The sequence below is a fragment of the Esox lucius genome, chromosome 11 (assembly GCF_011004845.1).
Source record: "Esox lucius isolate fEsoLuc1 chromosome 11, fEsoLuc1.pri, whole genome shotgun sequence".
Taxonomy (NCBI): domain Eukaryota; kingdom Metazoa; phylum Chordata; class Actinopteri; order Esociformes; family Esocidae; genus Esox; species Esox lucius.
This window is the reverse complement of record NC_047579.1, coordinates 4,400,505-4,421,464: the sequence shown is the minus strand read 5'-3', so window position 1 is coordinate 4,421,464 and position 20,960 is coordinate 4,400,505. Positions and strand designations below refer to the sequence as shown.

At 41.4% G+C, this 20,960-nt stretch overlaps 1 protein-coding gene across 4 annotated transcripts in view; it reads right to left on the bottom strand.

The window, feature by feature from the left end:
• LOC105030953 (NLR family CARD domain-containing protein 3-like) overlaps positions 1 to 20,960 on the bottom strand; it is a 56,182-nt gene that overhangs the window by 15,818 nt on the left and 19,404 nt on the right. For 2 of the 4 annotated variants that reach the window (XM_020051309.2, XM_020051310.2), the window contains exons 6-11: positions 20,250 to 20,334; positions 19,889 to 20,114; positions 14,361 to 16,137; positions 13,732 to 13,905; positions 639 to 812; positions 326 to 499 (exon numbers count right to left, since the gene is read on the bottom strand). In XM_020051309.2, coding sequence (XP_019906868.2) covers positions 326 to 499; positions 639 to 812; positions 13,732 to 13,905; positions 14,361 to 16,137; positions 19,889 to 20,114; positions 20,250 to 20,334 — 2,610 coding nt within the window. Of the gene's footprint in view, positions 1 to 325; positions 500 to 638; positions 813 to 13,731; positions 13,906 to 14,360; positions 16,138 to 19,888; positions 20,115 to 20,249; positions 20,335 to 20,491; positions 20,783 to 20,960 lie in introns of those variants that run through there. The other 2 variants (XM_013131852.4, XM_020051311.2) reach the window with 2 other exon arrangements.

Sequence of the window (20,960 nt, the reverse complement as noted above, 5' to 3'; positions counted from 1 at the left end):
GGACATCAGCTGGTACCATGATGTTCAGATACTTTGCCTAATGTCAGAACCACAAGCTTTACAGATTGAGCCGTCTGTTTGGAAGTATGTAGAAGAGCAATTACCGTGATGTCAAAAATGTAATCCGGAAATAAGTATTGCTTAAGGGTTTCCTGTGGTTTAATCTATTGTGTTCTCTTCTAGTTCAGCCAATAAAGCGTTTGTCAACTCTGTCATGCCAAGGTTAAACCATAATTTTCACAAGTTAGCAAAGCCTCTGGTGTTGTTATCATCTTGATGAAATTAAGTTTTCCGTCTGGGTACATAAAAACACAATACAACTCACCTCAGTGTCTCAAGTTTACATTGTGGATCCTCTATCAAAGCAGAGAGCAGTTTCACTCCTGAATCCTTCAGGTCATTGTTACTCAGATCCAGCTCTTTCAGGTGTGAGGGGTTTGACTTCAGAGCTGAGACCAGAGAAGGACAACCTTCCTCTGTGACCAAACACCAGGACAGCCTGTATAGAGTTTAAGATGATTCACAAACTAATATTCACATAAAATCTTCTTTGTGGGACGAAAATGTCCACCAATATAAGGAGGGGACATCATGTGTTTCCAGGGAATTATATCTTTTAAATACATACTATAGCTCACCTTAGAGCCTCCAGTCTACATTGTGGATCTTGAAGCAATGATGAGAGCTGTTTCACTCCGAAATCCTTTATCTGATTGTAGCGAAAATCTAACTCTTTCAGGTGTGAGGGGTTTGACTTCAGAGCTGAGACCAGATAGCCAAAGCCTTGCTCTGTGACCAGACAGCCTGAAAGCCTGTAGAGAGATCAATAAGATTTCTCAAACTGTTACTGACATTAAAATCCTATTCATGAGACAAACACAAATTCACTAGAACATTAAATGCTGTCCTTTAGGGTAAGAGAATAGGAATTGTTTGAATTGTGTATTCCAGCATAGGGTGGTGCAAACAAGAATTTCCTGTGCAAAAGGCAAATGTGTCTTGGACGAGTTGATCTCCTGACCTTTCAAAATCATACAATCGTGCAATGTTGTGTAGTGCAGTATGCAACGTGGAGTTATGCCCATGTATCTCATCATGACAACTGTGTCAAGAATACTGTTTTATATTCCTAGGATAATAAGTCCATGCTGAGATTTGAGTGATCTATGACTGTAGCAAGCCAGGGTTAGCTTGTTATAAACAATAACAAAATTCAGAAAGTTGGGGCGTTGAATAAAATGTACATAAAAACAGAATGCAATGATCTGCAAATCATTTAAACCATATATGCAATAGAAAGTAGCACAAAGATGACATATCAAATGTTGTTTTATTGTTTCTTGAAAAATATATGCCCACTTTGAATTTGATCCCAGCAACTTGTTTAAAGAAAAGTTGGGACAGAGGCCCATTAGAGACTAATTAGATCAATTATGTCAGTAACATTAGCAGTTCTTAAAGCGGTTTCTCATGAAAGTGCGAGTTCAGACATTTACTTAGATAAATTAGATAATCTTTTTCCAGCTTAACAGAGTCAAAGAGGCACAAATATTATGATGTTAATATGAAATAGTTAGGCCCTAGGGTTTGTGTGGGGTGAGACTGGATTTGCACAAAGATAGAATTACAGGTGTCTAAAGTCAGGTTCCTGTTACGGACATGCATGTATGTGCCCATTCTGGCATCCATATTCAAAAACAGTCAAGTAAGAGAGAGCTTTTTACAGGGCCCAAAGGGTGTATATGGTATTTACAAAGACATCAATGATGGGTCATATTTACAAAACCATGTCCTGTTCTCACAGCAAAAGCATGCTTTACAGATTCTTCTCTATTATGACGATTTTGAAACTGCTACACCTCTAGGTTCCATAAGGGGGATCCACAAACTTGGTTGCGTCAAATGTATTCTAAAAAATCTTCCACCCAAGTGAAACTCAGTAATGATAAATGTACATCTTGCAGCTCTATTCTGTACTGAAGTTCTGAAAACATACAGTTTTGATGTGATAATAAAAGCCTCTTATTGATTACCTGAAAATCAAAGAAACCGAAAGCACACGGCTTCCTTGTTTTGAACAACCATTGTTTGGCTCAGTCATTCATGTTACAGGAGATAATTTGGCTTTAAATCACTTGTTAGGGTTTGTGGAATCTTTCAGTGCAACTCATTGCGGTATGTTTTGTTTAATCAGGTAAGAAGAAGTTCAATCTATATTTACTGATAATCATCCTGGGGTAATTTGCTGTTCCAAAAAGGTTCATACTGAACATTGTAATGCACTACAGGAAAATCCTGAACTGCAGTCAATATATGGTGTTAAAAAGTGTCCTCAATTCATTACAGTATTTCCATAGCACTGATAACAATCCTGTTGACATCATGCACAATCTGCTAGAGAGTGTGGTACTGAACAAACTTAACACTGGAACCGCCAGGCCTTTTAGACCCCCAGTAATCGCCAGGGCCAAACACAGTTTCTCGTCATTAGCATACGAATTGACCCTATTAACATAGACATTCTCCTCCGCAGCATCACCATCCAGCCAGAGCATCAGTTCATCTACTGGGTTGTCATCAAACTATATAGAATATTCTAAAAATAGCAACAGAATGTGTATGTATTAAATATTAAATGAATTTGAAAAATACAAGAATATACAACATTTTTACAAAATAATACGAAGAATGATTTATTAGGTCCTACAAATGTACAAAATGAAAATTACACCACACTTATATTATTCAAAGATAAATCCAATAAAATGTTGTTTTCATTTTGATCTCATTCTAATGATGATAAAATAACAGACATTATCAATTTGTGAAGATCAAAGAATATCCACATGAATAGCCTACATAGGCCTAAAGCACGGTTGTTAGATAAACACGATACATTTAAATGAATAACCAGCTACAGCCCATTCGTAGAAATAAAACTGATAGATCCAAGGATATGTAGCCTCTTTCCAAGTCTCTCTTGTATTATTCAATGAATTTGATTTGTGAATTTGATTAGCAGAGTAAAAGGATGATCAAAGGATGATTTACAGTAGCCTACACTGTTACTGTGCCTCCTGTGGTGACGCCTCTCCCTGGGGAAGCTCAACTACATTGCTCCCTGTCTCCGGTCTATTAGCCACCACTGTCCATTCTTCCAGCTGCTAGCACCGCATTCACGAAACACCCCAGACTCTCCACTACTACACACACCTGTTCCTCCACTACTACACACACCTGTTCCTCATCCCATCACCCAGGACTCCCCATCATTACACACACCTGTTCCTCATCCCATCACCCAGGACTCCCCATCATTACACACACCTGTTCCTCATCCCATCACCCAGGACTCCCCATCATTACACACACCTGTTCCTTATCCCATCACCCAGGACTCTCCACTACTACACACACCTGTTCCTCATCCCATCACCCAGGACTCCCCATCATTACACACACCTGTTCCTCATCCCATCACCCAGGACTCCCCATCATTACACACACCTGTTCCTCATCCCATCACCCAGGACTCCCCATCATTACACACACCTGTTCCTCATCCCATCACCCAGGACTCCCCATCATTACACACACCTGTTCCTCACTGCTACAGCCTATAACTGCCCTTGTATTTGTTGGAGTCTTTGTGGAGTATTGTCTGCTAGTTGTCCGTGTGTGTTAGTTCTTTTTCTTGCCTAGTGCTCTTGTTCATTTGCATCAGTTCTAGCCATTTAGCCCTTCATTGTTTGTATTACACTTGATGCTTTTCAGCTTAGTAAACCCTTGTTTCACAATTTATCCTGCGCCTGGTCTCCTTGCTTACCACACCATGACATACATGAATAACGAAATTTGATTAGCAGAGTAGCAGAGACATTGATTTTTTTTTTCTTGTTCTCTCCTAATTAAAACAGTAATGTGTAATATGTTTGTTGGATTGGTAATTGGTTACTGGTAAAGAATATCGTTGGTAATTCTTTTGTGAATAATTATTTAGATTTACATTTTAGATTAACATTTGAGGAATTATCCGACACAAGAAGCTGAATCCCCTAATGAAAAACTAATGTGTGATACATAGGTTGAACTGTCGAGTAGCCAATATATTTTGTATTATGTTTCAATAATAGCCTAATTAATTTGTTGAATGGTCTTGGAAATCTTGTATTTCATTTGTAAGTTCATTTAAATTCAACCAGATGATCTGGGAGTATCGGGCATTCATCCATTGACGTCATGCAGTCATTGAGGGCTGATTAGCGCCTGGGTAACATTTGTGGCTGCCTGGATACCAACGGCAAGTTCTGTGGTAAAAAAATCTGGGAAATTGCTCTGCTCTGATGCTCGTGTAAATTGGGTGCGATAGAAAATGAGCTCTAAATCGTTTTCGGTTTGTGAGTTTAGAATTCTGACAACTCAACAATGTTGGGGCCTATTTAGGAAAAGTCATGAAAGGAGGAGGGTGTAGCTAGCAAAATGACTCAATCATCAATTGGCGTAGGTATTTGGCGGTTCTAGTGTTAAGCTGGTTTTTGAGTACCTTGTTAAATAGGGCTATGTCTCTTTGAACACATTTTTATACATATATTGTAGTATGCAAATCACACTGAGAGTTAATTAATTACTCTTATGAGAATTTATATCTATCACTACTCACTGGTGTTGAAAAACTAACAATACGTACTGTTAAATGTCAACTATTCAAAGAGTTGATATTAACGCTATTATAGTGTTAAAATGCCAACACTTTTAAAAGGTGTTATAAAGACACTGGAGTGTGGACCCCTATGGAAACTTTAAACGTTTTGAAATTAACTCTAATATGCAGCTCCGGAAAAAAATAAGAGACAACTGCACCTTTTTCTTTCCTTTCCAAAAAAGTCTGGACTCTGGAAGGGCTGCCCTTTGTCGGCGGTTCTGTTAATAATTTGTATGGACAGAATTTCTAGGCGCAGCCAGGGGCCGGAGGGTGTCAGGTTTGGGGACCACACGATTTCGTCTCTGCTCTTTGCGGATGATGTTGTCGTGTTGGCCCCTTCAAACCAGGACCTTCAGCATGCGCTGGGACGGTTTGCAGCCGAGTGTGAAGCGGTGGGGATGAGAATCAGTACCTCCAAATCCGAGGCCATGGTCCTCAGTCGGAAAAGGGTGGCTTGCCCACTTCAGGTTGGTGGAGAGTGCTTGCCTCAAGTGGAGGAGTTTAAGTATCTAGGGGTCTTGTTCACGAGTGAGGGAAGGATGGAACGGGAGATTGACAGACGGATTGGGGCAGCTTCTGCAGTAATGCGGTCGATGTATCAGTCTGTCGTGGTGAAGAAAGAGCTGAGCCGCAAGGCAATCTACGTTCCTACTCTCACCTATGGTCATGAGCTTTGGGTCAGGACCGAAAGGACAAGATCCCGGATACAGGCGGCCGAAATGAGCTTTCTCCGCAGGGTGGCTGGGCGATCCCTTAGAGATAGGGTGAGAAGCTCGGTCACCCGGGAGGAGCTCGGAGTAGAGCCGCTGCTCCTCCACATCGAGAGGGGTCAGCTGAGGTGGCTTGGGCATCTGTTTCGGATGCCTCCGGAACGCCTTCCTGGGAGGGTGTTCCGGTCCCGTCCCACCGGGAGGAGACCCCGGGGAAGACCTAGGACACGCTGGAGGGACTATGTCTCCCGGCTGGCCTGGGAACGCCTCAGTGTCCCCCCGGAAGAGCTGGAGGAAGTGTCTGGGGAGAGGGAAGTCTGGGCATCTCTGCTTAGACTGCTGCCCCTGCCACCCGGCCCCGGATGAAGCGGAAGAAGATGAATGAATGAATGAATACCTAACAGCAGTCAGGCTTGCACGTAGAGGTCTGTGTGACCCTCCAAGGAAATGACTCCCCAGACAATCACTGACCCACTGCGAAACCTGTCATGCTGGATGATATTGCAGGCAGCATAATGTTCACCACGGCATAATGTTCTCCAGATTCTTTCACGTCTGTCTCATGTGCTCAGTGTGAACCTGCTCTCACCTGTGTAGAAAATGGGGTGTCATTGGCGGACCTGCCAATTCTGATGTTCTCTAGTGACTGCCTATCAAGCTGTGTTGAGTTTCATTCTGCCATAGTAAATACTGCCGTGTGTGTGTGTTAAGCTTCATTCTGCCATAGTATATTGTATGTGTGTGTTTTGTATATATGTACAGTACAGGCAAAAAGTTTGGACACACCTTCTCATTCAATGCGTTCCTTTATTTTCATGACTATTTACATTGTAGATTCTCACTGAAGGCATCAAAACTATGAATGAACACATGTGGAATTATGTACTTAACAAAAAAGTGTGAAATAACTGAAAACATGTCTTAAATTCTAGTTTCTTCAAAGTAGCCACCCTTTGCTCTGATTACTGCTTTGCACACTCTTGGCATTCTCTTGATGAGCTTCAAAAGGTAGTCACCTGAAATGGTTTTCAACAATCTTGAAGGAGTTCCCAGAGATGCTTAGCACTTGTTGGCCCTTTTGCCTTCACTCTGCGGTCCAGCTAACCCCAAACCATCTCGATTGGGTCCGGTGACTGTGGAGGCCAGGTCATCTGGCGCAGCACTCCATCACTCTCCTCCTTGGTCAAATAGCCCTTACACAGCCTGGAGGTGTGTTTGGGGTCATTGTCCTGTTGAAAAATAAATGATGGTCCAACTAAATGCAAACCGGATGGGATGGCATGTCACTGCAGGATGCTGTGGTATCATGCTGGTTCAGTATGCCTTCAATTTAGAATAAATCCCCAACAGTGTCACAAGCAAAGCACCCCCACACTATCACTCCTCCTCCTCCATGCTACACGGTGGGAACCAGGCATGTAGAATCCATCCGTTCACCTTTTCAGCGCCGCACAAAGACACGGCGGTTGGAACCAAAGATCTCAAATTTGTACTCATCAGACCAAAGCACAGAATTCCACTGGTCTAATGTCAATTTCTTGTGTTTCTTGGCCCAAACAAATCTCTTCTGCTTGTTGCCTCTCCTTAGCAGTGGTTTCCTAGCAGCTACTTGACCATGAAGGCCTGATTCGCACTGTCTCCTCTTAACAGTTGTTTTAGAGATGTGTCTGCTTCTAGAACTCTGTGTGGCATTCAGCTGGTCTCTAATCTGAGCTGCTGTTAACCTGCGATTTCTGAGGCTGGTGACTCGGATGAATTTATCCTCAGCAGCAGAGGTGACTCTTGGTCTTCCTTTCCTGGGGCGGTCCTCATGTGAGCCAGTTTCGTTGTAGCGCTTGATGGTTTTTGCAACTGCACTCAAAGACTGACTGACTGACATTCATTTGTTAAAGTAATGATGGCCACTCGTTTCTCTTTACTTAGCTGATTGGTTCTTGCCATAATATGAATTCTAACAGTTGTCCAATAGGGCTGTCGGCTGTGTATCAACCTGACTTCTGCACAACACAACTGATGGTCCCAACCCCATTAATAAGGGAAAGAATTCCACTAATTATCCCTGACAAGGCACACCTGTGAAGTTAAAACCATTTCAGGGGACTACCTCATGTAGCTCATTGAGAGAACACCAAGGGTTTGCAGTGCTATCAACAAAGCAAAGGGTGGCTACTTTGAGGAATCTAAAATATAAGACATGTTTTCAGTTATTTCACACTTTTTTGTTAAGTACATAATTTCATATGTGTTCATTCATAGATTTGATTCCTTCAGTGAGAATCTACAATGTAAATAGTCATGAAAATAAAGAAAACGCATTGAATGAGAAGGTGTTTCCAAACTTTTGGCCTGTACTGTATATATACACTCACCTAAAGGATTATTAGGAACACTTTTTTCACGCACAACCATTTCTAGGGTTTACAAAGAATGGTGTGAAAAGGGAAAAACATCCAGTATGCGGCAGTCCTGTGGGCGAAAATGCCTTGTTGATGATAGAGGTCAGAGGAGAATGGGCCGACTGATTCAAGCTGATAGAAGAGCAACTATGACTGAAATAACCACTCGTTTCAACCGAGGTATGCAGCAAAGCATTTGTGAAGCCACAACACGCACAACCTTGAGGCGGATGGGCTACAACAGCAGAAGACCCCACTGGGTACCACTCATCTCCACTACAAATAGGAAAAAGAGGCTACAATTTGCACGAGCTCACCAAAATTGCACAGTTGAAGACTGGAAGAATGTTGCCTGGTCTGATGGTCTCGATTTCTGTTGAGACATTCAAATGGTAGAGTCAGAATTTGGCATAAACATAATGAGAACATGGATCCATCATGCCTTGTTACCACTGTGCAGGCTGGTGGTGGTGGTGTAATGGTGTGGGGGATGTTTTCTTGGCACACTTTAGGCCCCTTAGTGCCAATTGGGCATCTTTTAAATGCCACGGCCTACCTGAGCATTGTTTCTGACCACGTCCATCCCTTTATGACCACCATGTACCCATCCTCTGATGGCTACTTCCAGCAGGATAATGCACCATGTCACAAAGCTCGAATTATTTCAAATTGGTTTCTTGAACATGACAATGACCAGATCACCAGATCTCAACCCAATAGAGCATCTTTGGGATGTGGTGGAACGGGAGCTTCGTGCCCTGGATGTGCATCCCACAAATCTCCATCAACTGCAAGATGCTATCCTATCAATATGGGCCAACATTTCTAAAGAATGCTTTCAGCACCTTGTTGAATCAATGCCATGTAGAATTAAGGCAGTTCTGAAGGCGAAAGGGGGTCAAACACAGTATTAGTATGGTGTTCCTAATAATCCTTTAGGTGAGTGTGTGTGTATATATATATATATATATATATATATATATTGAATATTTGTTTATGGCATTTTGGTGTATATTGTTATTTGAAAATGACTAGTAATCATTTACTGTTAGTCCTTAGATTACTGTTGACAGATTAACTCCATTAGGATGATTGGGTATTTACTTGGTAAAAAGGTCTCGTGCCACGTTATTGTTTTAAGTTGCGTTTTTGCCACTGCTGGTTACTCGTAAGGTCTTAGCTTGGGAGCGATACGATTTCCTTACCATAGTGCGTTGTGTCGTTTTAGTTCAACTTAATTTAAGATTAACTTCTGTTGATAAGAGTAATTACAAAGTAGGAATTTTGTACGTAATAAATGATTCTTCTTTTTTTACCCTTTTTAACAACAAAGTCCTGTGGAAGTTTATCTGAATAGCTCAGGCACACAAGTTTCCAAACCAGCTCTAGATACATACCTTGTAAGCCGTGACAGTATATTTGACCAAAGATTCGCATGTCTGTCCGGAAGACGAGCAAATGTAAATGACCATCGAGACACTCATCTTATTCACTTTATCTTTGGTTGAAACAAACATAGCAGGGTCCAAACATTTTAGCTACCTTCTTATTGTTAGCTAACTACTTAATGAAAAGTTATAAACAATGTTAGACCTTATTGTGAGTAAATAAAAGTGCGGTCTGACCAGCCCTTGTTACATCACTCGTACCTAGACATTCTAATGGTGGGTTCTAATGACATGTTCTAATCACACTGGTGTTATTTTACACATCATGATATCCACAATAATTCTGTTCAGAGATTTGAAAAACAGTGCCCTATAATCAAGCTGGTCATTATATTATGCCAGGAAATCAATAATGAATGCATGTATGTGAAAATATAAAAATGTAAAGAGATATATTGTCGCTGCCCCTACTACTCAGTTAATCAGGAGCTACAACTGCATGGTTGTATAGTTACAGGGATAATTCAGCCCAGATTAATATTTGGGTAGAAGTCCACTTACCCTGAGTTGTTCCTGAAGGCACATACAGTCATTTATAAAAATAAAAAAATAAATCCATTATTCAGCAGTAATTAGCATTATTATCATCCTCCAAATTCATGAATGGAAACATGTGCGTCCCGCTTTACAAAAGCTGCACAGTCAATCAATCAATCAATCAAATGTATTTATAAAGCCCTTTTTACAACAGCAGTTGTCACAAAGAGCTTTTACAGAAACACCCGGCCTTAAACCCCAAGGAGCAAACAACAGTAGTGTTGAATTTCAGTGGTTAGGAAAAACTCCAAAAGGAATAATTAATAATTGCATGTGGGCTAAATCCAGAGTCTATTTAAATTTAGACTAGGTTAGAAGTATGACCAGATGGACAAGGACAGGGACAGCAACGGGTCCCCCAAACCAGGTACTCCTCCTAAAGTTTAAAACGGGAGGAGACTGGGAAAATTCAGAAAATGCATTCATCATATCAACAATGATTTATAGTTGAGAAGGAGAACTTAATGGGGAAGGAGAACTGACACAGCACAATAGTTTTGCAGTGTAAGACTTTGGAACTGAGACGGGGGGGTCCGGCAACACTGTGGCCCTACCCGGGGGAGGTCCCGGACAGGGCCCAACAGGCAGGAAATCAATCCACCCACATTGCCAGGCATCAACCAAAGGGACACCCACCAACCGCAACCACCCTGAATGAGGGCCGAGTATTGCCAGCAGAGTACAGCCCAATTGCACAAGTGCACAACAGAGACACAACAACAAGCCAGTGACTCTTCCCCCGAAAGGCCTTGGAGGGAGGGCATCCCAGTGGCGATGAGAGCCCACCTGGCAAAACAGCAAGGGTGGACAGTATCAAGCCTACTGGTCACCTTCACGCCCCCGGGCCAGGCTACACTTAATCATAGACTATGCTGTAGAGATGAGTTTTTAGTAGACACTTGAAAGTTTTTATGGAGTTTGCATTTCTAACCTTAATTGGCAGATCAATCCCACAGTAGTGGAGCTCTATGAGACAAGGCCCTGCCTCCGGCTGTTTGTTTAGAAATTCTAGGTACAATTAAAAGGCCTGCATCTTGCGATCATAGGTTACGTGTAGGTATGTATGGCTGGATAATTTAGCAAGGTAAGTAGGAGCCTAACAGGCAGCCAGTTGTAAGGACGCTAGTACAGGAGTAATGTGTTCAATTGTTTTTGTTCTAGTTAGGATTCTAGCAGCCATGTGCAGCACTAATTGAACTTTATTTATTGATTTGCCAGGGTAACCGGAAAGAAGAGCATTGCAGTAATCTAGTCTAGAAGTAACGAATGTATGGATTCGTCAGAGGTCAAGGTCAAGGGTAACGCCGAGGGTTTTACAGTTTTTTGGGATATGACCATGCAGCCGTCGAGGTTCACAGTGAGATCTGCTAACGCTCTTTGTTTCTTGGGTGCTAAAACAAGCATTTCTGTTTTTCTTGAGTTTAAGCGCAATAAGTTCTCTGTCATCCACTTCCTAATATCTGAAACACATGCTTCCAAAGTAGCTAATTTTGGGGCTTCTCCATGCTTCATTGTATATATAACTGTGTGTCATCAGCATAACAGTGAAAATGTACATTGTGATTTCGGGTTACTTCGCCCAGAGGCAGCATATATAGTGAGAACAATAATGGGCCCAGAACCGAGCCTTGAGGAACACCAAAGCATACCTTTGACTAGTCAGAAGATATGCCATCCACACTAACAAACTGATATCTTTCAGATACATAAGATTTAAACCAGGCTAGAATGTCCACGTAGCCCAATGTCCACGTAGCCCAATATGGGTTTCCAGTCTCTCAAAGAGAAGAGGGAGTGATTAATAGTGTCAAAAGCAGCACTAAAATCAAAAAGCAGCAGGACGGATGCGGAACCGCATTCGTTGGAAAACTAATCCAAAACACTTCAAACTACATTTGGAAATCTGTCGCGCCAGAAGTGAATTTTTGTAACTGTATACTGAAGAAAAAGCAAGCTGACGTCAAATTGGCATTAGCAAACTATTTCCTATATCCACCACACACAGCTTCGGTTCTTCAGCAATGATGTCATCGAGGTGGGCATGAACTTTAACCTCAACAAGCTAAGTGAAGATAGATAGATTCGCTAGCTTGCCCCTTTTTGTCGGTGGACTTCAGTATTATATTCATAATTGAGGAAAATGCCTCGGCCATGTTTTGTTTGCAAAGGTACAAGGGAAGTGTCCCTGTCCTTGTCCATCTGGTCATGCTTCCGACCTAGACTAAGTTTGAATAGACTCTGGACTATTCAAACTTAGCCCACATGCATTTATTAATTATTACAATTTGTACTCTTAATATGTTCACCTGGCACAGCCAGAAGAGGACTGGTAACCCCTCTGAGCCTGGGTCCTCTCTAGGTTTCTTCCTAAATTTCAGCCTTCTTAGGGTGTTTTTCCTAGCTACTGAAATTCAACACCACTGTTGTTTGCTCCTTGGGGTTTATGGCCGGGTGTTTTGTAAACTGTTTTGTAAATTGCTGATGTAGAAATGGCTTTATAAATAAATGTGATTGATTGATTGAAATGCCTGCCTGATTGGCTATGTTCAGCAAAACAGCAATCTAGCCTGCTGTTTGAATCAAAGCAGTAAGATAGTGCTTTTGACTATAAATAGATTGTCTCATCACAAGACACTGGGTATGGACCAAATAAAAAACCTACAGTCAATGAGACATTCTAAAACTTCCTCTCATCAAATTACTTTGAACTGGGTTGGCAAATAACTAGGTTTGTATTGCTAACTTGGACATAGATTTTGTTAAATATAGTTTTTAGTATGTCTGATTTTATAAAAAATTTTAAGCCTAATAATATAAAGTACAATGAATTGCTCCTGTGTATGAAATGTGCTATACAAATAGACTTGCCTTGCCTTACACACTTATTTGCAAATATTAGGTAGCTACATAGTCTTTTGAGAGCTGGACATTGGGGCCCTCGGGCCTAGAACGTCTTTTCCAGTTTATTTTTGGAATGTAAAAAAAATCTCCAGCAACCCAGGAGTTATGAGAGGGGCGAAATCCGAATGATCAACTACACATCTTGGAACAAGTCCAACTTCTGGGACTGAGCCATTGATGTTCTCCATCGTTGTCATAAATAGTTCCCACTCGTTCCAACAAAAGCATTCCATTTCAGTTTTAGATTGCACGATCCACAACTACACCAACAGTCTCTGTATATTCTGGGCAAGGGTTGGGGATTAACTGGTTCACCATTGCCCTCCTCCTCAGCTGCTGTCTGAGCCTCTAGTTTGGTCAATTCATCCTCTGTGCATTTTGGTTCAAACAAGTAAGGCTCAATCTCTGAGTTGCAAACAAAGTATTTTTCTGCTTGTAACGCAGCTTTTGTAATGTGGGACGTACCATTTCCATTCATGAATTTGGATGATGCTAATAATGCTAATTACAGACTGGGACAGAGCTGAATAATGGATTGTTTAGAAAAATGTCTGTATGTGCCTTCAGGAACAACTCAGGGTAAGTGTACTTTTACCCAAATATGAATCTGAGCCAAATTATCCCTTTAATGAATGTGAAGCCACAGCATACGTGTATCAGCTTAAAGTTCCCGGTTTGAAGTGTGGAATCTGGAAAATTACAGCACAGATGTCATTCGGTGAACGTTCCATTATCTTCTCACTGTAATGTTGGTTACCAGCTAGCCTATACATTTAAGGGCGTTTCTAACTAGCAAAGATCAGGTTTCCAAGACAGTAACCTCCATGCCAAATGGCTATCGTAAACATTCCTTTGGTCATTAAAGCACAACCTACAGAGAGATGTTTCTGTTGTTCTCATTACTAGGCACGTTCACTTCCAATGAAACGTACATTCATATTGTAATTGTTAATGCTCAGATTCCACATGTTGTTGTCATGTTTAATAATGAAGTGTTGTGTTATCATAGGGAATGTGTTTAAAATACAATAACTCACCTCAAAGTCTCCAGTTTACATTGTGGATCCTCTAGCAAAGCAGAGAGCAGCTTCACTCCTGAATCTTTCAGGTCATTGTTACTCAGATCCAGCATTCTCAGGTGTTTGGGGTTTGACTTCAGTGCTAAGGCCAGAAAAGCACAGCCTTCCCCTGTTATTTGACAACCTGACAGTCTGGATAGAAATACGAGTATGTTGTCATCATGCCCACTATAGTGTATAGAATAGTTTCAAAACAATGGCAACATTACATTACTGCTTGTCAAATGAAACAGTATGCATGCAACTCTCACTCATGGAGAGCAGGGACATGTGCAGCATTAGAGGGGTTATATTGCGCTTCCTTGATTATCTACATAAAAACAAAATGTTCTGTCACAGTGGAAACACAGCATTTGTGAACCCCAATTGATTGTAGTACATGCCATATACAGTGGGGAGAACAAGTATTTGATACACTGCCGATTTTGTAGGTTTTCATACTTACAAAGCATATAGAAGTCGGTAATTTTTATCATAGGTACACATACTTTGATTACCATCACAGCCCTATTTAGTGGACTCCAAAACATTTGATGTGACCACACTGATTTGTTTGTTTATATTACAGTATTTATGGCTGTACTTACAGAGCAGCTCTACAGGTCTTGACCACTGGCAGCATCCTTAGAAGACCTTCCTCTGATGGGGAGTATTTATTCAACTCAAACACATCCAGTTCCTCTTCTGAAGTCAGTAACACAAAGACCAAAGCAGACCACTGTGCAGGTGACAGTTTTTCTCTGGAGAGACTTCCTGAACTCAGGTATCTTTGGATCTCCTCCACTAGAGAATGGTCATTCAGTTCATTCAGACAGTGGAACAGATTGATACACCTCTCTGAAGAGGGATTCTCCCTGATCATCTTCTTGATGTATTGGACTGTTTCTCCATGGCCCTGTAAGCTGCTTCTGGTCGGTGTCGTCAGTAGTCTCTGTAAGTTCTTCTGATTTAATTCCAGTGAGAGGCCCAGAAGGAAGCGGAGGAATAGATCCAGGTGTCCAGTCTCACTCTGTAAGGCTTTATCCACAGCATTCTTGTAGAACGTGATTTCAGACTTGTCATTGGAGTGCAATGAAAAGATGCCCTTTGGTTTGTCCATTAGATCGTCATTTTTGTTAACAAATGAGAAAAACACATATACAGCAGCTAGAAACTCCTGAATGCTCAGATGCACAAAGCAGTACACATTGTCCTGGTACAGCCCACATTCCTCTTCAAAGATCTGTGTGCAGAGTCCTGAGTATACTGATGCTTCATTGATATCCATACCACACTCTTTCAGATCTTCTTCATAGAAAATCAAATTACCTTTCTCCAGCTGTTGAAAAGCTAGTTTTCCCAGTGACAGAATGCTCTCTTTTTGTGGATCGGCCCCTTTTATTGCAGAATACTTTTCATTCTTCTGTTTGATATGAAATGCAACAAGGTGTGTGTACATCTCAGTCAAATTCTTGGGAATGTCTTCCCTCTTATGTGTCAGCATGTGTTCAAGGACTACTGCAGAAATCCAACAGAAGACTGGTATGTGGCACATGATGTGAAGGCTCCTTGAGGCCTTTATGTGTGATATGATTCTGTTTGCCAAGTCTTTATTAATAAATCTGTTCCTGAAGTATTCCTCTTTCTGTAGATTGTTGAATCCGCGTACCTCGGTCACTTGGTCAACACACCCAGCAGGAATCTGATTGGCTGCTGCAGGTCTGGAGGTTATCCAGAGGAGAGCAGAGGGAAGCAGATTACCCTTGATGAGGTTGGTTACCAGCATATCTACTGACGTTAACTCGGTGACATCACAACAGATCCTGTTGTTCTTGAAGTCAAGGGGCAGTCGGCACTCATCCAGACCATCAAAGATTAACAGAACTTTGTATTTGTTGTACTTAAAGATTGATGTTTTTTTTATGTCCATTGAGAAATGATTAAGGAGTTCAATCAAACTGAGTTTTTGCCCTTTCATCAAATTGAGCTCTCGAAAAGGGAGTGAAAATACAAACTGGATATCCTTATTGGCTTTTTCTTCTGCCCAGTCCAGAATGAACTTCTGCACAGAAATTGTCTTTCCAATACCAGCGACTCCCTTTGTAAGCACAGTTCTGATAGGTTTATCTTGCTCAGGTAAGGGTTTGAAGATGTCGTTACATTTGATAGGCATCTCTGATCTTGCTAGTCTGGTTGTTGTCTCAATCTGTCTCACCTCATGTTCATTATTGACCTCTCCACTTCCACCCTCTGTGATGTAGAGCTCTGTGTAGATTGCATTGAGAGGTGTTGGTCTTCCTTGTTTACCAATGCCCTCAAATACACACTGATACCTCTTCTTTAAATTAGATTTGAATTCACCATGGCTAATGACAGGAAGCTTACCTGAAGAAAAAACATAACATACAGTAAATCACAAAAGTGAGTACACCCCTCATGTTTTAGCAAATATTTGAGTGTATCTTTTCATGTGACAACACTGAAGAACTGACACTTTGCTACAATGTAAAGTAGTGACTGTACAGCTTGTATAACAGTGAACATTTGCTGGCCCCTCAAAATAACTCAACACACAGCCATTAACGTCTAAACTGCTGGCAACAAAAGTGAATACACTCCTAAGTGAAAATGTCGGAGAAGAAAAAAAGAAAAGAAAACTGCTCTATTTTTTGCGATCTGCCATTCCACTTCAAGGAGCGGGTCGGGAAGCCTTTTTTAAATGGCTAGGAGTGGAGCAATTCCGCTTTCAACAACTACATGCCACTTATGTGTGAATGAGGGGTTGGCGGAAAGCCAATCAGAGCACAGCGGACAACCAATAGGAATGCTTGTAGGAGGTACTACAATACTGAATATTGTACTACAAAACTGCTTTTGGGCAGCTGTAGATTACATTTATTGTGACGTCATGATATCATTCCGGAACTCTGAGCAAGTACTGAAATCACATGCAAAAAACCTCACGCTCGTTTAATTAGGCCTGAAAAGGTTAATATGCTTTTGACCTCCACAACAACGGTGCCCAGCACCTCTTCAGACACAGTCTGATCCCTGAGAACAGCTTTCAGAGATTTCTTTATTGACCATATTTCCTTTCCCAGGACCCACCATAATGAATGGAATGACGCGGGTTAAACCGGAAAGTTAGGCTATGCTCAACTAGCCACTCAACTAGATCAGGCAACAGAGCAGCAAAGGAGTCTTGTAGCTCCTTCCCACCGCCTCTGAAATATGTACCCTTATCAGAAGTTCCAAAAGCTTACCTCTTCTGGGTGTAAACCTTTTTTAAGGCTATCAAGGAGTCACTGTCCATGTTATGGAGTAAATCCAGATGCACATAGTACGTTGTCATGCATTTAAAGATAATATCCTATTGCTTCTCATGCCGGTGACTTATCTTCACTGTGAATGGCCCAAAACAGCCCTTGCATGTGGACTAAAACGGGTTGATGGAGGCATGCTTCCAGGCAGATCAGCCATCTTTGGAACTGGCAGGTTTTCCACACTACTAGTTATGTAGCTATTTTATGATTTCAACTGGTACTTACTGGATTTTGGGAGTCGTCAACTTTATTGACCAAAGATCTTAAAAAAAAGAAGATTCACTAATCTGGCCGTGATCTTCGGGACCTCAGGTGGCACTACATTACAAAAAGACAAGACTCTGTAGTGGAAATCTGTGAATACAGTACATTGCATCCACAAATGCTAGTTGAAACCATGCAAAGAAGAAACCATATATAAACAAGATACATAAACGCCACCGCCATCTCTGGGCCCGAACTCAATTAAGATGGACTGAGGCAATGTGGAAAACAGTTGTCCTGTGGTCTGACAAATTTACATTTTAAATAATTTTTGGGAATCATGGACACCGTATTCTCCCAACTAAAGAGGAGAGGGACCATCCGGCTACCTATCAGTGCACAGCTCAAAAGCCAGCATCTGTGATGCTGGCTTTTTCAGGGAAGGTCTTTTTCAGGGAAGGCCTTGCTTATTTAAGCATAACAATGCCAAACCACATTCTGCACATATGACAACAGCATGGCTCCATGGTAAAAGAGTCTAGGTGCTGAACTGGCCTGCCTGCATTGAAAACATTTGGCAGATTATGAAACGAAAGATACAACAAAGGAGACCCCGAACTGTTGCAAAGCTGAAATCCACTATCAAGCAAGAATGTGAAAACATTTCCCGTTCAAAACTACAGCACTTGGTCTCCTCAGTTCTCAAACGCTTAAACCAGGGGTGTCCAAACAGTTCCACAGAGGGCTGAGTGTCTGCAGGTTTTCAGTCTCACCTTATACTTAATTGATTAATTAGGTCACTAATTGGTTAGTTTCTACTCTCAACTGGTTGTTTAGGTGTGAACGAGGAACCAATTTATAGGAAAAAACAAAAACCACAGTAATAAACATGCCTGTCCCACATGTTTTAAAAAGTGTTGCTGGGATCAAATTCAAAATGGAAATATCTTTTTCCAAAAACAATAAAATGTCACTGGTTCACCATTTAATATGCTGTCTTTGTACTATTTTCAATTAAATATACAGATTAAATGATTGAGTGAGATGATACACTGAGTCTGTAACCTCATGAACAATGGACTATCAGATGCTGCAAGAAATAATTGAATTACTCTCTCCCTTGACGACTGGGTACGCGATCATTATTTAGAGCGTTTTTGGAAACGGGGTTGTACATACACCATTCTGTTAGCCAAACTGTCTGGACAAATAAGAATCTCATTGTTTACAAAACTTCCAAACTGTCCTCATAAAGGACTGCAGTGATGTTTACCATAACTGGGCAAAACACCAAGATGTGCCACAAACGCTGACAATGCTGATATCCCAAACAACCCTTTACAACTGAAATAAAGGGTGCACCGTCTCCAGTTGTGTGCCTTTCATAACACCAGGTGTGTTAAATGTCCGCATGCATAAAAAAACTAACATCCAGGTCTTGTTGAGAAAAAGGGCAGAGTACAGGAGGTGAGCCGAGGGTTTTGTGATCAGCAGCTGAGGACGGATCATCAATCTACACGGATGACGTACAACTACCCCCCTCCCCCGTGGTGTTAATCTACACCAGGACCTGAGACGGATGACGTACAACTACCCCCCTCCCCCGTGGTGTTAATCTACACCAGGACCTGAGACGGATGACGTACAACTACCCCCCTCCCCCGTGGTGTTAATCTACACCAGGACCTGAGACGGAAGACGTACAACTACCCCCCTCCCCCGTGGTGTTAATCTACACCAGGACCTGAGACGGAAGACGTACAACTACCCCCCTCCCCCGTGGTGTTAATCTACACCAGGACCTGAGACGGATGACGTACAACTACCCCCCTCCCCCTTGGTGTTTGTCTGTGAACCGAACAAAGACCCCAGTAAAACAGAAAACTTTCAACAGCTCTATGAAGAAATGGGGAGGGCCTACATAGAACCCAAATAAGGACTATGGTTTGCTCCAAGGTTGGGTAAACAATACATTAATTCCTTGAGGTGTTGGTTCTGGGTTTAATAAAGTATTTTTGATAGTATATGTTAGGGTAAAAAGACATGGGTTGAGCAGGTTCGTTCCCGAGAAAGAATACGAGACTTGAGTCCCCGCCATAAAAAGATCTGATCTCTGACCCCTTCTGAGCAGAGAACACAGACGGACAGAAGATCAGCATTGGTTAGATAAGATTTTTAAAAAGGGTTTGTGAGTTATAGCTGGGAAATACCCACACCTGGGAGAAAACCTGAAAATATTTAAACGGACCACAAGGGGACCTAAAGGTTATATAAAGCCAGCTCGAGTACGATAGGTGTAGTTGTTAGGCAAAGTGACAGTATCTGCGGTTCTAGACAAAATGTATTGCATTGGCCTACACAAGTAGCTATGGTTTTGTCATTTACTAGATATAAAAGGTTCAAACAGCCTGTATTTATTACTGTGTAGGATATAGGTGTAATTCTCTATTCAAACATTATTTTGCAGAGAAGATGCAATGAGAAATAAAATGCTGCCGGTTTGTGATAGCAATTCTACATTATCCGGGGATAAAATTGGATCCCATTGGATGCCATACTATATACAGCATTTTCCCTCAAAATTTAACAGCAATAGAATAAACTCTTACTTTTCTCCAGTTTGTCAGCAAGCTCCTTCTGGTTTATGTTCCTCAGGAAATGCAGTGTGATCTTCAGAGCCCCCTCTTTGGCACTGCTCACCTCCTCATCTTCAGGGGCCACAACTTCCACATCCTCCTCCTGACACTGAAAGCCTTCTGGGAGATCTGAACTCAGCATTTCCTTAAACCTCTTCAACTCTTTCTTCAGAAACTTCATGATATTCACTTCAAGCAACTGAAATAGGCATTGTGAAAAAGTTAACATCATACTAAATCAAAGTTAATTAAATATGAGAACAATATGAAAAACAATAATGATTGACATACATTTTACTTGAAAGAAAATAGTGAAAAAAGCAGAAAAACATACACTGAAAACTGAGGACAGGTCTTTTTGATGACTCTGGAAAGACTGGCCACTAAGAATCTTTGACTCTGATGGCAGCAGTTGGTCTCTGTGGACAAGCATTCTATTACATCTACACATTCAAAGATAAATATATAGGCATATACAGGGGTGCACAAAACAACATAAATATATTTATATCAGTTGCAGTCTTTTTTCTAATGCTGTCATACAGGCCCTGAACTGTGTGTAGTGGGATATTGCACCATTCTTCAAGACGAATAGCCTCTTGTTCTTTGATGGAGGTAGAAATCCACTTTGAACTCTGCACTCCAGAACTTCCCATAAAGTTTCAGTGATGTTCAGATCTGGTTTTTGGAGAGGCCATGGAACAGGTTTGAATTTTGAATTAATTTAGAGGTGTGTATTGGGGTTTTGAAGGCATCCTTTGGCAGTCTTCAAACATAAACCTGCCTGGATGTATGAAATAGGGTTAAAAATCAGATAACTTTGTTCATTCCTCTGGGGTCTAGGTTTTGTGCTGCTTACAGCAAGTTATGCATTTTTGCGCTGTGGCCATGGATAAAAACAGTTTATGAATGGCAGCCTTGCCATAAAATCCAGCTTCATGAAGCTCATGACATACATATTTTTATTGAGACTGGATCACAAAGATGCAAATTCAAATCTGTGGTCATTTTCAATGCTGTGTTTTTGGGGCATTGAGCAACTATA